General features: G+C 39.2%; 1 protein-coding gene across 2 annotated transcripts in view; it reads left to right on the top strand.

The window, feature by feature from the left end:
* Nucleotides 1–1,736: 1,736 nt before the first annotated feature.
* Nucleotides 1,737–17,092, top strand: part of VAPA (VAMP associated protein A) — a 47,317-nt gene continuing 31,961 nt past the window's right edge. For both annotated transcript variants that reach the window (XM_045527228.1, XM_045527227.1), the window contains exon 1: nucleotides 1,737–2,105. In XM_045527228.1, the coding sequence (XP_045383184.1) occupies nucleotides 2,027–2,105 (79 nt within the window). In that variant the 5' untranslated portion in view covers nucleotides 1,737–2,026. The remainder of the gene's footprint in view (nucleotides 2,106–17,092) is intronic.

Here is a 17,092-nt window from a genome sequence, read left to right as displayed (position 1 = left end):
ATTAAACCTCTGGTAAATGGGCAACCATTGTCCCATAAGAGAGTGACTAGGAACTTCCTCTGATTGCTATCCTGCTAATTGGCTGTCTGCACACTGGGCATTCCCAAATGCTTTCTGGTAAGAGAAATATCTATCCAGCTGTGGAGGGGCCAGTTCAGCCAAGGCCAGCTTGTCCATAGAAAAGAGGTCTTAGGCAGGCAAAAAATAGGAGTTTTTGAGGGCTTTAGGGTTGTCAATTCACAACTACACATATGTGGGACACCATATTGTGGGCTGTCAATCTCAACCCATTAAAAAAAAATGAACTTTAAGCTCTGCTTTAATAACATACAATTCTCCTTTAATGATAATTGACATTTCAAAATAAATTTTGTGAATAAAAAGAAATCAAAGGAAAGGTAAACTTAGAATATGCTTGTCAAACTATTTAAGCACTCCCACCCTCCCAGGTTCTTCGCTGCTGAAGATACATTCCTCCGGTGTGGCACAATCTTCTGTGAATGCTAGGTTAGCTATTCTGGAGAGCTATTCCTGGACGGGCTCTGATGCCTGGATTGCACATGAAAATCTAGACTTTGTGCCTACGCCTAGACTGTTTCATTTGTCTCTTTTATTTTTTAGACAAACTGTCCTTGCTTCATGGCAGTAGCATCAATATGTCCTTTGTTTCGTGGTGCTTCTTAGGGATTTAAATTCAAGCAGTATCATAAAATACAATAAAGGTTTATTTACAGCTCGTTTATTTGTTTCATTTGATGTTCCCGTCCCCGACTATCCTGGCAATCTGTTGAAGATTTGTCAGCAAGTTTGCTGCTGGGATTTTTCTCATTTGGTTCAGTTTACTACAGGCTATCGTAAGTGATCCAGATGGAATTCGTTTCTAATATGTGAACGTGACAACTGTTCTGGTTTGGGTCTATCATTAATCAAGACTGAAGAATAGATTGCAGCAACTGAATTCAGTGCTGTAGATTTTGACCTTTATTTCCAGCTTATGTGTGCCTTGTCAGATTTCCCCTACGACGTGTTTCCTTCTTAAACGAGGTGTGTTCCCGCATCTGATTTTGCATCACTAGAGAGAATTCAGGAAGCAGGAGAGGTTGGATTGGTGTAAGACACAGGATTCATCTCTACCAACAAAATTACAGAACAAACTGCCAAATCCCTGCCTGTTTTCCACAGCGTAGATTTTACAATTCTAAGATAGGGACCTCAGGTCAGCCTTGAAAAGTATTGTTCCTTTATCAGCGCAAACGAGACGTTCTCTGACAGCCAAAATGAGTGTCAGCAGACCCCACCCCACTGGCCTCCAACGGACCTCATTCTCGTTCCCGCCCACAAACAGCCGCTACTACAATTCCCAGCAAGCACCGCGCGGGGCCGCAAAGGAGCAGGCCCTCGGCGGAGGCCCCGCCCGCAGAGAGCATGCTGGGAATTGTAGTGAGTAGGCGCCTCCCCACTACTTCCATTAGGCACTCCTACTTGGAAGATGGTGATACACCCTCATAGCAGCTTCTCTAGTCTTGCACTCGGAGCTCAGCGTGACAGAGGATTGACCCTCTTGCCCTGCGCTGCGCGCGCATCGGTCCCAGAGCTTTGCTCCGTCCCCTGTCCACACCCGTTCCCTTGACAGCTGGGCAGTGCTCGGAGCCCCGTCTAGGCCGGGACTGCGCAGGCGCGCCAGCCTCGCGCCGCGCTAGGCAGGCCTGGAGGGCGGGACGAGAGCGAGGGGCTCCCGGCCGCCGGGGCGCGCACGTAGGCACGCAGAGGCCGTCACGTGGGGCGCTGAGGATCGCAGTGCGCGTGGCCGCGGCGGCTGGTGTGGGGTTGAGTCAGTTGTGAGACCCGGAGCTGCCGACCCAGCGGGCGGCCCACCGAGCTGGCGATATAGCGGCAGGCGTCGAGGCTCGGGAGACGTGAGCCTGGCCCCATCCTAGAGCTCCGCAGAGCCGGTGCGACCGTTGCCCCCGCCCCCAGCCAGCAAACCGCCGCCGCGGGCGCGCCCCCGCTCAGCGCTGTCTCTCCGATGGCGTCCGCCGCCGGGGCCATGGCGAAGCACGAGCAGATCCTGGTTCTCGACCCGCCCACAGACCTCAAATTCAAAGGTAGGCAGGACGAGGACATCTCCGGAGCGGGCTGGGGCGAGCGCTGGGCTCGAAGGATGGCGGGAGGGCGGCGGGCGCTGCGGGCACGTCGGCAGCCCTGGCCCGAGGGAACGTCCCCTCCCCCACGGCCCGGCACTTGCCATTTTCCGGCTGCTTCCTCGCCGCCTCCGCTCGGCCTGCCTGCCCCTGTCTCCGGCCCGCGCCCGCCCGCGCCTCGGTGCGCGCGCCGGCCCGGGCGAGGCGAAGGGGAGCCGGGCCCTGGCGCCGCCGCCATCTTGCGGTCCCGCGGGGGCGCCTCCCGGGAGTCCGGCCCGCGGTCCCGCCCGCGCCGCTGTCCGCCCGGCCTGCGTCCTTGGCCCCCGCGGGCCAACGGCGTGCTCGGGAGGGCGTGGGTGGGTGGTGACCCGGGAGCGTGCGCTCGGGTCTGTGGCGGAGAGGGGGTCTGGAGGTGGCGCAAGCTGCGTCCGTCGCCCGCCCGCTACTGTCAGCGCGGGGGGAGGCGAGGGCGCGGCGCGGCGGCCCCTGGACCCGGTTGCGAGCGAGAACCACCTCTCGGCCGCCCTCAGGCTCGGGGGAGAGCTGGGTGGAGCCGGCCCTCGGCCCCGGCGGAGGGTGTAGCTCCTTACCTTCTCACCCAGTTTGTAATTGGGCTGTCAGGTGTGTGGAGCGCTGGGGGCGCGGAGAAGCCCGTGGAGCGTCTGGTTATGACTTACCCGCTTATGCTGGCAGAGCCCCAGGCGCGTGCGGGCAGGAGAGCTATGCGTCAGCGTGGAGAGTTGTAGGTTAATAGTAGTGGGTCTTCCTGTTTTTCAGATATGACATTTCAAGCTTGCCATCGCGTACGGCAGACCTGGTGTTTGCTCTAATTTAGCCCATTAGTTTAGCTGTTTTGCTGAGGAGTCATCAGTGTTTGTGACTTTTGCCTTCACGTTTGCGGTTTCCCGACAAACCCTGAGAAGGCTGATAAGGTGTCACCCAGCCCTGGAACTCGTTGGTTCATTTTATAGCACTGCCTGTGATAAATTTTTAGTCTGACTTGGTGATTCTTGAAGAATCCCAGAGGCTGTTTGGTCCATTTGCTTTTCAGTATGTAGGGCACTTTAGGGAAGAAAGTTAAAACAACATGTTTTTATTTGTTAGTATTTTATTAATTAAGGAGTACTGAAAGAGTGGGAAGATCCAAGTAGAAAGCAGGTTCATTGCTTTCTTTAGTTAAGTGTAAAGTGAATCTCCTTTTGGAAGTCCGTGTCTTGTATTTCAATTTCAGTAGCTACAATAAGAACAGTTTCAGTGAGGTGTATAGCAATTCCAGTAATAAAAGAAAACATTAAAACTTTTAGTGTTGTGTAAGATTGAGTCTGAAAGAAAAACTACATTGTTTTTCATAGGAAAAACTTTAGTTTTAGGAATTTAAAAAATATATTCTGGCATTATAAGAGTAATGGTTCTTGGCTCCTTTGCAAACTTTTTTTTAAGTTTTATGTGTGTTGCATGATTTTACATAGTTTGAGCTGGAGGGAACAACCTTTGAGAAATTATGAAATTCCCTAACTCAAATAGCCATTCTCTTAAGTTGAAAAAATTAAATATAAATCTTTATGATGTGTGGATTTTTTTTTGAGTGTTTTGCTTTTACCTTTTGACAGGCTGAGTTTACAGAGAAAATTGCTTCTACTGGGTAGCCAGTAGAGGAAATTGCCATTAGAGACTTAGAAGCCTTTAAAACGAGTTTTAGGCTGGGAAATGTCCACAGAGTTTGAAGGTTTCTCCGTAGGGAAGTTGTAACATTGCCATAGTAAGAGATTAATAGTAGTGGAGAAGCAGGTTTTTATAAAAGAACTACAAAAACCCTACACAGTGACTTATCCATATATTTCACTTATTTTGGGTATTGAAGAATTATAGCTTTGATTATAGAATAGGTGGTTCTTGTGTTTCCAGTGAATGTAATGAAGAACTCTGGGACTAGTGAGGGAGACAGAAAAGGTATATAGATGGTGTTAATAGAGTAAACAATGTCTGGGGAAAGAAGCCCTTTCTTCCCCCACCTCCCCCCAAAAAACCCTCTCCCCTTTGGGAAGCCTTGAAGGAAAAGGCTTGTTTTCAATTTCAGGAGTGGTTTGGACAAAGGGAGTAGTTAAGTAAACACACTGATTTGAGAGAATGCATGCTACTTCAATGTCCAGTATTTTGTTGTGTGCCTCTGTTTAAAGGTGAAGGTATGGAGGATTGGGAGTGAGAAGGATGAATAGGAGGTGACATTTGATGTTTGATTTCTTCTTCCTGAATGTTAACTCTTTCAGTCAAAGGTAAATAGTTTGCTTTCATGGAAACCTCTCTGTATGTTTAAATGCATAGCTCAGTGACACTGAGGAGACTCATTTAGAATCTACAGTCTACTTGTGCTTAGTTTGATGATATAAAAAAGTCATTTAACTGACTTGTCCTAAATCCCCCAAAACTTTTAGTTTAAGTGAAGTTCTGTTAAATCATAGTTTTGCAAAATTCCTTGTCATCTTCTAATAGGTTCATTTTATTTTAATTCTACGTTTGACTAAGATGGTTTCTCCAGGAGTGACTCATTTAATCATTCTGAGATTGGATGGTTATTGTTTTGTACACCTACAGCTTATATACATTTTATATGCAACTTGATGAATTATCAGCACTTTGCACAATTTTGAAGGAGATAACCAGTTCAGTATGTTCTTCTATATACCTCAGTATTTTATTCAAAAAATTTACTGTTTTATACGGTTGTTAATTTACAAAAGTGCTTTTATGATTTAGTGAGTTTTGAAGTAGTTCTTTCATTGTGTTAGTAAAGAAAAAGAGTTAGATACCTCTTTTTTTCAAATCCTGTTTAAACCCTGGCAGTAATTTGACCTAGATTTCAGATTTGAAATCCGGTGTTTATGTGATAAACTTTTTTGTCCTTACAATTTTTACATTATAAAATTTCTTCCTTTGTATTATACAACATTTTATTTTTCCTACCTTTTAGCAGTTTTGGAGGAAAGTTGGAAGAAGAAAGATAAGAAAATGCTAAAATAAATTTTGAATATATTCTTAATGATCAAAGAGAGAAGAAAGTAAACCAAAATCAGTGTGTTGAAGGTTGCCCGTAACAATTACAGATCAATAAAGAAAATTAAGCTCTCTGAGGGACCAAGGGACCTGTGGTGTCAGCATCAGCTAGTGAATCTTTGAATAGCAGCACATCACTAAGAAGCAGCACAAGTGAGAGTGTAGACTACTCCTAATTCTTGCTGGATGTTTAGCACATTTTTGGGCTTTCCAGTCAGGTCCTCCTTTTTCACAGTGGCTTTACCAAACCCCTGAATTAATAATCCCAACTTCCCTAAAACATTTATGTCATCTTATATTCCATTCCTTAAAAGTTTTCAAGTAGCTCTCAATTGCTTACAGGGTAAATGTATTTTTAAAAAACAGTTAAGTATGGCATACAATCCTTTCCTCGATGTGCTGCCTTCTCCTCTTGTAACACCTGCCCATCTGCACACATCCATACTTTCTTCCCTGATAAAGAAAAACCCTTCTTATAACCAAGGTTCTTTTTGTTCCTCTATTTTTGCTGGCTAAGGTAAAATCCCTCATGACTCATACTTAGACCATGTTCCATCAGATTTTTTTCCCTCATGTTTTCAACTGCTGGCTTCCTTTTAACATATAAATACACCAAAGTCTTTGATTTTATAAACAAATAAGCAAACAAAATACTTCCTTGACCTTCAGCTCCTACCAGTACATGTCCCTCCTGTCTTTTATTTCCTTTGCATTCAGACTTCTTGGAAAAATAGTTTATATTCTCTGTCTCTGTAGTTCCTCATCTCCTGTTCACTCCTCAATCTACTGTAGTCCTCTTTCCATCCTCACTACTTACTGATTGCCAACTGCATTGATAATTTCTAATTTTATCTCACCACTTTTTGGCAGTTGACATTACTTGACAGTTCCTCTCTTTAAAAACTCAGTTCTTTTAACTTCATTGTCTTCTATTTTTTTTCCTTGCTCCCTTTATTGTCTCATTTATGGTCTTATTTTTCTTAAATGCTGATGTTTCTGGGATTCTGGTTTGGTTTCATTTTTATCTCTGTGAACTTTCCTTGTTCAGTCTCTTTGTTTTCTCTTCCTTGCTCTCTCTCTGCATTGTATTGTTACACACCCAAAGCTGTATTTTAATTCAGACTTGACAGTCAAGAACCACATGTTCTAACAATTTGTTGACTGTTTGGTTTCGAGTGTTCCACAGACAGCTCAAACTCAACATATCCCAAACTTGTTTTTTTACCACCCAAGCCTACTTTTCTTCCCATACTTCTTATTTTTATTTTTTAGTGACATTATGGTTACTCATACCAGAAACACTCTGCACATCACATAATTAAAATCTGTTGCTGAGATTCCTGAAGTAGAGCCCCCCCAAATTTTCTCCTTTTGAGATAATCTCTTGACTCTATCCCATTTAATTCATCTCTACTTACAATTTCACTTACTTTTAAAACTCATTAGATTATGAGTCTAATTATGTAATATACTTACATTAGATTTGAGTGTCTGCTATATGTCAGATATGATGAATAAGTATTGGAACTACATTTGTGAATAAAACACAATCCTTGTTTTCATGGGGCAGTTCTAATGGGAGAGATAAACACAAGTCAAATAATCAGAGGAATGAAATGTAGCTTTGAAGAGGTATTTAGTGCTATGAGGATGTAAGATAGGGGACTTTGATTTGGCTGTCACAGTTGAACTACTAAGGTTCCAAGAATGAGTGGATGTTATCCAGGTGAAGGAGAAAGGAAAATTCATGTTAAAAGATCCTGTGGCAGAAGAGGAGTTGAAATGGTTACAAGACTAAAAGAGGTCAGTGTGGCCATAGTGGAAATAGCCAAGATGAGTGTAGTGCTGATTTGGTAGGTCAAGTTAGGAGTTTGTTTTATCCTAAGCCACTGAGAGATTGTACATGTATGTATCTGTGTGGGGGCATCGGGCATGGAGTGACATTTCATTTGCATTAAAAAAAAATCTGGTAGCAATGTAAAGTAAGATTAGAGAGGAGAAAGATGAATTAGGCAGCTGCAGCAGTCCTGGCAAGCAGTGACCATTTGGCTGAGATGATGGTGTTGGAGGTGATGAAAAGTTAGAAGGTCAAATCAATGAGACTTGGTGGTCTATTAGATACGTGCACTGAGAGAATAGAGTATCATGGATGTCTCTGAGATTTCTGCTTACTTAACTGGAGGAATGGTGGTCCTATTCATTGAACTAAGAAACAGTGGATATCTGGATAAGGACCAAATGTTTTATTTGGGGGTGTGTGGGAGAGGAGTAGGAGGAAGATCCTGATCTCCCTAGTTATGGTAGATACGGTTAGATTCTTTCAAGATATTAATGAGGAAGTGCCAAGCAGGCATTTGGTTGTATGGGTGTGTTGGTCAAGGAGAGGTCTGGGCTTTGGATAAATTCCTTATTTCAGGTGATTATCTTTGATCTTTTTTCCAGCAGTTAGTAGACTGGTCTCCTTTTGTTTAATGTCATCTTTTCCGCCTGTTTTCCCCACTGCTACTGGAACTACCCTTTAAAAAAGGCAAATCTGATATTGTTGCTCCTTTGCTTAAAGAACCCGAAATGTTTTCCCATTGTGTACTTGAGGTGCAAAATCCACTGCCTACCTCTCAACCTCAGTGCCTACCCTTTTGTACCCACAACTTTGGCTCTATGAAACCATTTCCCCAAAGGCTCCACACCTTTGCACATGCTCTGCTCAGAATAATGTCCTCCCTCATAACTGTCAGGCAGTCTCCAGTTCAAGAATCACTTCCTCTTATGAAGTCTTTAATAGTCTACCTGCCCAGGTTGGTCACTACCTTCTTCATGTCACTATTGAAGCTTGTGCTTATCTATAACAGTACTTATTACATATATAGTATTTATGCTTACATATTTTTCTCTCCGAAACTTTACTGTGAACTGCTTGAGGATATACCTGTTTCTTTTACTTTTGTATCCATAGTTATAAGATCAGGCATCATAAAATGATTGCTCAATAAGTGTTGATTGAATTAAAAAGACTTAGCTAATTTCTCCTGTAATTTCCATCTTTTAGTCTTGGATTTCTTCTCAGTTGGATCTTTCATCTGCCTTTGGAGATAATTGTGTTTTCAAAATTTTGTAGTTCCAGAAAAGGGGTCGTAGAGTATTTTGTAAAGAGCTGACTAACCCCATACATAGATTTTTTCATCTTTGTGCTTCACCTTTTTTTCGTTTGTAAAGTGAAAGGTAGGACTAGTTGATTTTTTGGGTATCCAGGCTCTAAAGGTTTGTGTGATATATATGACAATTGAGTATAAAAAGAAAAAGCCATTTTTCTGTAAAGTGGAAAAATATATATAAAGAATTGGGAAAACGTGCCTGATTTAAGTTCTTCAAAGTTTGGCATTAGATCTCTAGACTTGTTTATCCTTTGTATCTGCTACTTTGTATCCTCGTACCCACATCTCTCCATTTCCCCTCATCCCCAGTTACCTTTTAAATGTCCTTTTAAGACCTTTTTTCACAATGCAGAGATGAACTGTGAAGAGAGCCCGTTATTTTCTCATAGGCACTTCCTGACCTCTCTGTTCCTTGTTGTCTTTGTATCTTTCTTTGACCATTCAGTGATGTCTTATTTGTTTTTCAGAGATAGGACATAATGTAGGATGGATCTTTCTTTCAATCATGAAAAGGTTATTTTGGAAGAAAAATGTAAGAGAGGACTATTTTCAAATTCTTGTTTACTGGGTTTAACTGAAATGTGACTTAAATTACTCAAAAAGTTTTAAATTTATGAAAACTTTCAAACATTCATAAAAACATTATAATATGAACCTCCATATGCCTTAATTTAGTAAATCAAATTTAATGATTCTTAACATCTTATCATACTTACATATTTTTGTTTGCCTCAGTATTTTTAAAAGAAATCCTGGTTAACATAACATTTCATCCCTAGATGCTTGAGTTTGCATTTCTAACCCAGAAAAATGACATTTTCTTTGCATAATCGTGGTGCCATTATCACTTTATAAAACAGTAATTCTTTATTGTCTAATATTTAGTCTATGGAAATTTCCCCACTTGTACTCCTGTTTTTTAGTTTTTGTTCAGTCTGTGCATTGCGTATAGTTTGCCGTGTATCTAAGTCTTAATCTTAAAAAACAGTGCCTCCACCTACCTTTTTTTCCTAAATCATGCCATTGACTTGTTGAAAGATCATGTCAGTTGTCCAGTAGAAAGTCCCATATATCTGATGTGTATTTCCCGTAAAGTTGGAGTTAGATTTAAGGATTTCAGTATTTTATGGTAAAAATACTTCATGAGATGTATTGTGTCACATCAGGTGTAGATAACGTTTGGTTGTCCCACTTTTAGTGATATTAAGTTGATTGGTGGTGACAGCCTTATCTTCATTGAAAAGTTGCGTAAGTCTAAGCTCAATTATGGTAATAAGTGGAGAAGAAAAAGTTGGAAAGAAAATAATGTTAGCAATCTTTAGCTCTACTTTAGGATTAGGGAGTCTTTTAATGTTTTTATTTTTCTGTGTTTTTCAAGGTTTCTGTAATGTGTAGTGCTTTTTATAATAAGAGAAAAAACTTAAAAGAATTTATTAAACTTGATACCTTTGGGAGATTAGATCAAAGGTTTCATTTGTCCCTGTTGTATTACTTTGTTTTTTCTTCATTATAATATAGTGTTTTTATACAATCTGAAGTCTTTTTTGTAATAAGGAAAGGTATATAAAGATAAATAGAAAACAAGTCCAATGTCTGTAACCAGTAACAGTTCACAAATCAAGATAACTTTAGCTGAAAGTAATCTAATTTATAACTACCCTCGCTGTAACAGTTAAATCACAATTGTACATAAATGTGTTAAGTTTCATTGAGCTCTTACTGTTGGCATCAGTTGATCTCTTGTGAGAAGTATGATAATTTGTTTGGAGGTATTTGTTTCTCCGAGAATTATCCCTGCCCATAGACTATATTAAAGATCCCAGGTAGATCTAAGCACCAGATAAGTTTATAGGGTCCTTCTCTCATCAGACAGTGCTGATTCGTTCATGTGGACCACTGGTCTAGATTATTTTTATAAAGTGAAATATGTGTCACAGAATCTTAAAGTTGAACATGTTTTCAGTAATTATGAAGTCCAGTCTTGTTTAAGCAAGGAATTTTTTTATCATGGAGAACAAAATCACACTTAAGAGTTTATTATAAAGATAGAAGCTATCTCAATGGCACAGGAAATCAAATACAGCTGGCCTCACAGGAAAAGCTGTTTATAGTCTAGACCCAACACCAGCCAATGTGTATGCTAGTGACCAGTCAAAATTTGGTTGTGTTGTCTTGAAACACAACTTTAGTTAGGTGGTGATAGGCCTTATAGACCTTTAAGGGCATACAGACTTGGAGACAGACAGTGGTTGATTTGGGCCAGTGAAAGCAGAAGCAACTATTTGAGAGAAAAGAGGCAGAGAAAAAAGTATGCAAAGAGATATCGTGATCCCAGGGATTAATTTTTCTTGAATGCAGCCTTTTCTGTGAGGCCAGGTATATACTTCACTTCCTGTGCCATTGAAATTGCATAAATGTTTATAATAACTCTTAAGTATGATTTTGTTCTTTATAATAAAAAATTATTTGCTTAAATAAGATTTTGCACTTCATAATTTCTGAAAACACATTTTACTGTATTCTGTAACAGATATTTCAATTTTTAAAAGCAATCTAATATCCTAAATGTTAATAGAAGAAACACCCACATAGACTTTTTGTTTCTTCCTTTTTTTTTTTTTTTTTAAGAGACAGGGTCTCCATCTGTTGCACAGGCTGGAGTACAGTGTCCTGGCTTATAGCTTACTGCAGCTTCGAACTCCTGGGCTCAAGTCGTCCTCCTGCCTCAGCCTCCTGAGCAGCTGGGACTACTGGCAGGACTACAGGTGCACACCACCATGCCTGGCTAATTAAAAAAAATTTTTTTTGTAGAGATAGGATGTCACTATGTCATCCAGGCTGTTCTTGAATTCCTGGTCTCAGTCAGTCCTCCCACCTCTGCCTCCCAAAGTGCTGAGATTAAAGGCATGAGCCACTTTGCCCAGCCCACATAGATGTCATTTTTGATGACTTATGTGTTATTAACATACCATAGCCTGCTTGGCTGCTTTTTTCTGGCATTTGGGATGTTCTTTATAGAGTTATCACGAATGTTTGGTACTGTTTTCAAAATTCAGATTTAAAGGAATGAGACATTTAATTACGTGTATTTCAGTCTTTTAAGGACATCATTAGATTTAAAAATGGAGATGTTAATTAAAAAAGAATTGTTAATATGAGAGGGCTTTAAAAGTATTAGCTTATAGTATAGTTTGACAGGTTTCTTGTGGAACTGCGTTTTCACAGCTCTTTATTTTGTGGTTGTGTATTTCATATATATGTGTTATGTGTGTGTATATGAATATTTGATATATAATTTTATTTTAGTACTTGCATAATCTGACATGATTTGAAGTGACTGTCATACTTTAAAGGTCCAGCGTGCCTTTAAATCATACAGTGTATTTCCTGTTTAGTTTGTTTTCCCTGTGAAAAAATTTTACTATCTTATAAAACCTGTAAGGGAAGAAACTCTCTTGGTCTGTTTTCTTAGTATTGTTCCCACTGTAAAAATCCTCAGTAACAACAGAGTCCTCAGAAGATCTGTGTTTCTCAATCTTTTTGGTTTCCTTCCCCATAGGACTTTACAAATAAAAGATTTTATGAGTAAAGTAAGCTAATATGTGTACATGTTTAAAAGTTTTTCCTGATTATAAAATCAATGCTTAATGTAGAAAGTTGAAAAAGTGTGGATAGTGTAAAGCAAATAAGAATTACTCCATTATACCGCCGAGAAATAACTATTGTTAACATTTGATATAAATGGTGTCCCAAAAGTCGCCATATGTAGGAAAACGGGAAATTGTAGCTAAATGTACCTTTATTTACAAAATATTCATTACGAAATTTTACAGAATTTTTCCTTTGTAGCTCCATGTAAAGGAAAAATTTGTATGTAGCTCCATACAAAGGAAAAATTTATATAAATTGTGTATCCAAATCAAAATGTTACACTTCTGTATGAAGATAATTAATTTTCTCCCCTTTGTTTTCAAGAGTGTGTCACCAGGATTGTTTGGGTCCGAGTTGGCAGTTTATGCATCAAAATGCCCTAAAAGCACTTCTAAAATGTTTAGTTTTATGTAAAATTTATACATTTATACAAAATGCCAGTAAGGCTATGATGGATTATGACTGAACTGTTATCTCCCATCTTTACCATAAGGTAGAATACATTCTTTCACTAAGGCAGTAAGCAAAGTTAATCATAAGGTCGTATAATTTTGGAGCCAAGAGGAGCCTTAGAGATCATTTTGCCTTCTAATTCTAAAATGAAGGGGGTTAGACTGGGATAGAGAGGTGAAGTGATTTGCCCCCGAGGTCAGTCACCTAGGTAATGGTTTTAGATCTTAAGCCTCTAATTCAGCACACTACATTATACATTTAAAAAAAAATCATAGTATAACATAACAGAAACTAGCCTGTCTCTCCCCCTAAAAGGCTTCCAAAGGAATGACGAGAATAACTATCTTGACTTTTGATTTAGGTACCTTTTTATGTGAAGGTGATGGATGAATATTTAACTATATAACCAGAACAATACTGCACTATGAAAATGATACAAAAGAAATAAGAGACATGGTCCCTGTGTGTAGTGGGAAAACTCTTTTTTAAAAAAATGACTACATGCTGCTATATTAAGTGGATTTTGGAGAGTTTTCATGATACAATCTGAAAGTGTCCATCATATAATATGGATAAACAGGGACAACAAAGCAGTTTAAGTAATTAAAGCTTCCCCCCCTCCCTTCTCTGTCTTCCTAATTAAAACTTTTGCATATTAGAAGCTTACATAAAATAGTGAAATCTTGCTTTTGCGGTAATCTCAGGATCCATACTTTTGTTATTATGTTAGTAAACTTTATAAAGAGATTTTTTTTAGTACTTTAATAGCTAAATCTTTTTAAATAGAACTAAAACTCATTTGCTTTCTCAGAAAATAGTATTCTGTTTGTACAATGATATTTATTCAGTACTACTATGCCAGGCATTGTTCTATTTGCTGGGAATACAGCAGAGAATAAAACAAAGACCCAGTCTTCATGGGGTTTACATCAAGTCAGATATTTCAACATGTTTGAAAAAAATATATAGGAAAGGCAAATTAAGATTACTTATCTTTAAAATTTGTAATGAAAATGTTTTAGGGCTTTCTTGGATGTAAAATGTTTAAAATATTTTTTCAGTGTTTGATACTAATTTCAGGAAATGTTCAGCATTAACCTATGGGACCAAGGGAAATACAATGTCCATTTAAAAATCTTTTATTTTTATTTTTTATTTCAGCATATTGTGGGGGTACAAAAGTTTAGGTTATGTATATTGCCCTTGTCTCCCCACCTCCAGTCAGAGCTTCAAGCATGTCCATTCCCTAGATGGTGCGCGTCACACTCATTATGTATGTATATACCCATTCCCTCCCCCCCCATCTGCCTGACACCCAATTAATGTTATTCCTAAATGTGCTCTTAGGTGATGATCAGTGAAACCAATTTGATGGTGAGTACATGTGGTGCTTATTTTCCCATTTTTGGGACAGTTCACTTAGTAGAATGGGTTCCAGTTCTATCCAGGAAAATACAAGAGGTGCTATATCACCATTATTTCTTATAGCTGAGTAGTACTCCATAGTATACATATACCCCTTTTTATTAATCCACTCATGTATTGATGGGCACTTGGGTTGTTTCCACATCTTTGCAATTGCGAATTGTGCTGCTATAAACATTCAAGTGCAGATGTCTTTATTATAGAATGTCTTTTGTTCTTTTGGGTAGATGCCCAATAATGGGATTGCTGGATCCAATGGTAGGTCTACTGGTATCTGTTTAAGGTATCTCCATATTGTTTTCCACAGAGGTTGCACTAGTTTGCAGTCCCAACAGCAGTGTATGAGTGTTCCTGTCTCTCCGCATCCATGCCAACATTTACTCTTTGGGGACTTTTTGATAAAGGCCATTCTCCCTGGAGTTAAGTGATACCTCATTGGGGTTTTGATTTGCATTTCCCTGATGATTAGAGATGTTGAGCATTTTTTCATATGTTTGTTGGCTGTTCTCCTGTCTTGTTTTGAAAAATTTCTATACATGTCCTTTGCCCACTTTTTGGTAGGGTTGTTTGATTTTTTTCTTGCTGATAAAAATATTTTTCAAATGTTGATAATTTGATTGCACTTTCATGTTTTCATGTTGCAGAAATCTAGTTGGAATGCTTATGAGTTAGAAAATAATTACACCTAGGTAATACATACAGAATTGTGAGAGTTCTGGCCCTGGAGTAAAACCTGGTTTGACTTCCCACTTAACCATTGTTTTTTAGTTGGACTAGTGTCCACTAAACACCTTGGACTAGTGTTTAACTCCTCTGAGTTGAATCATCTATAAAATGGGGGTAATATATAATGGAAGTATCTACTTCATGACTTGTTATGAGGGTTAAATAACATAATTCTTGCAAAGTTACTGAAACGTGATGAGTGCCCAATAAATGATAGCTAGCCTATTATAAAAACTTTTGTCTAATATACTGTTGGCACTACTACTACTATTGTGGAAATTCTTAGTAGCTGTTCTATATACTACATAATACGTGTTTCGTATGTATGATTATTTTAAGTTAACATGACAGAACGCATATTTACCAATGTAATCTTTATGTAACTGAGAAACCATTTAATCAGTGATACAGCTTGGTTAATTTGCTAAAACCTATGGGAACATATTGAAGTAGTCATAACCTGCATTGCTTCAGCTAAATTATTTATATATTTGGAGCATCCAGCTCTCCTCATTAGGATTTCTACCTTTCTATTTCAATAAGGTAGGATGAAGGAATAAAAATTTAATTGTTGAAATAAATGATTTATGAAGACCTAGAGTCATAGCATTTGAAACAGAACATGTACACTTCTGATATTTGTGTTGTGACATGATGATTAAAAAGAATTCATATGACCAACCATATTTCCAGTGTGTATTCACTCAGCAGTTGTATATTGAGCAGCTGTTATAACTTAAAACCTGTGTTCATTACTCTCCTTTATTCAGGGATGAATTGCATGTTTCTTCTCAATGAGCTTGTAGACTAATTGAGATAAGACATGCATATATAAATAATAAAAGTAAGAAATGCCACTTATGTTCATTGTGAATTGTATGGTCAGCTGTGTTTTTCCTCAGAGATATCCTTTGGTTCATTGCACTTCCTGCTATTTAATTATCCAGAGGTCGCTAACTTAGTCTGCATCTCATAGCCAAGAACTTAGAAAGACCTTGTCAAAAACTATGAAAGGATTGACAATTTAGCCTACAACAATTTTTATGGATGTTGGTAGAAGACATGAGATTCCTGAGTTAGACAGAGGACTTTATTATTTATGCCACTGCAAACAGCATGAGCTTTATATTTGTGTTGGTTTTCCTTGCTGTCCCAAACTCCCAAGTTCCATGGGGATGACAGAGAGGTTCAGGTGGCTGCTACCCACGGGGTGGGTTTGCATCATAGCTGAGAAACCCTGAGCTTAGAGGACCTGAATCTATCATAGTGGGCTGCACTATGTAGAAACCTACCTGACCTTTGTTCCATAAGCAGACCTTATCTTTATTATGTTGGACAGTAAACAAACCTGCCCCCTCTGCTCAGAGTGAAGATGTTACCCTCTTAAGACTATTCCCTATCCTGTATATCTTTAAAAAGATAGTCTGGGTAAAAGCCTCCAGTGCCCTGTGCTTGCAAGCTGTGCAGAAATGCTAGAGACCCACGGAGAATTGTTTCCCAAAGAGGTCTCTGAATAGCCAGCCTAAATGGATGTCACAGGGTTCATGTATTAATATTCACGTAGCTTTATTCTTAAGCTATGTTGCAGAGGCCTTTTCTATTGCTGAACTGTTCCATGCAATATACTGCTGTTTATCCTGAATTAAAATTTGATTCTCTTTACAGAAAACAAATATTGAACTCAATTTAATGATATCTGTACTGAACTGTTTGGGAGTGAGTATACTGATGTCTTCAACTTTGGAATGGATCAAAAATTAAGTGGATGGCAGGATGGGGAAGATAGAGGGTCTCAAAGTAAATACAGCAAATTGTTGATTGTGTCATTGGAGTGATGGATACGTGAATGTTCCCTGTATAATTATTTCAATTTCTATATGAAATTTTTCATAATAAAATGTTGAGGGAAAAGCCAATAGCTTCCCCCCAATTGACTTCTCTTTGCAGCTGAACTTGGCAGTTCAAGAAAACTTTATTAGTAATTCACATCAAATTACAGATGGATGATAACAGGTTTTTTTTTTTTTTTTTTTGAGACAGTGTTTTGCTCTATTGCTGGGGCTGGAGTGCAGTGGTGCATTTATAGCTCTCTGCAACCCCAAGCTCCTGGGTTCAAGTGATCTTTCTGCCTCAGCCTCCTGAGTAGCTGGTACTACAGGCGTGCGCCACCATACCTGGCTAATGATTCTATTTTTTGTAGAGTTGGAGTCTTGCTCAAGTTGGTCTGGAGCTTCTGGCCTCAAGCAATTCTTCCGCCTCGGCCTCCCAGAGTGCTAGGATATGGGTGTGAGCTACTCCACCTGGCCTGATAATTTTTAAAAACTGTTAGAGTTCTATTTTTACTTTTTTTCTTTTTTTAATCTTAATGAGGTTCCTTTTAAGGCTGGTGGGTTTGGAGAATAAAGGTCTCACTATTTAAGAGGAAATCATTGTTCTCAGTGCTGCTTGAATTTTAAGTATAGGGACTGACTAAAAAGGACATTTCGTGCTGCA

The sequence above is a fragment of the Lemur catta genome, chromosome 16 (genome assembly GCF_020740605.2).
Source record: "Lemur catta isolate mLemCat1 chromosome 16, mLemCat1.pri, whole genome shotgun sequence".
In the NCBI taxonomy this organism is placed as follows: domain Eukaryota; kingdom Metazoa; phylum Chordata; class Mammalia; order Primates; family Lemuridae; genus Lemur; species Lemur catta.
Note: the sequence above shows the minus strand (reverse complement) of the source record. Positions and strands in the feature narration are given on the sequence as shown.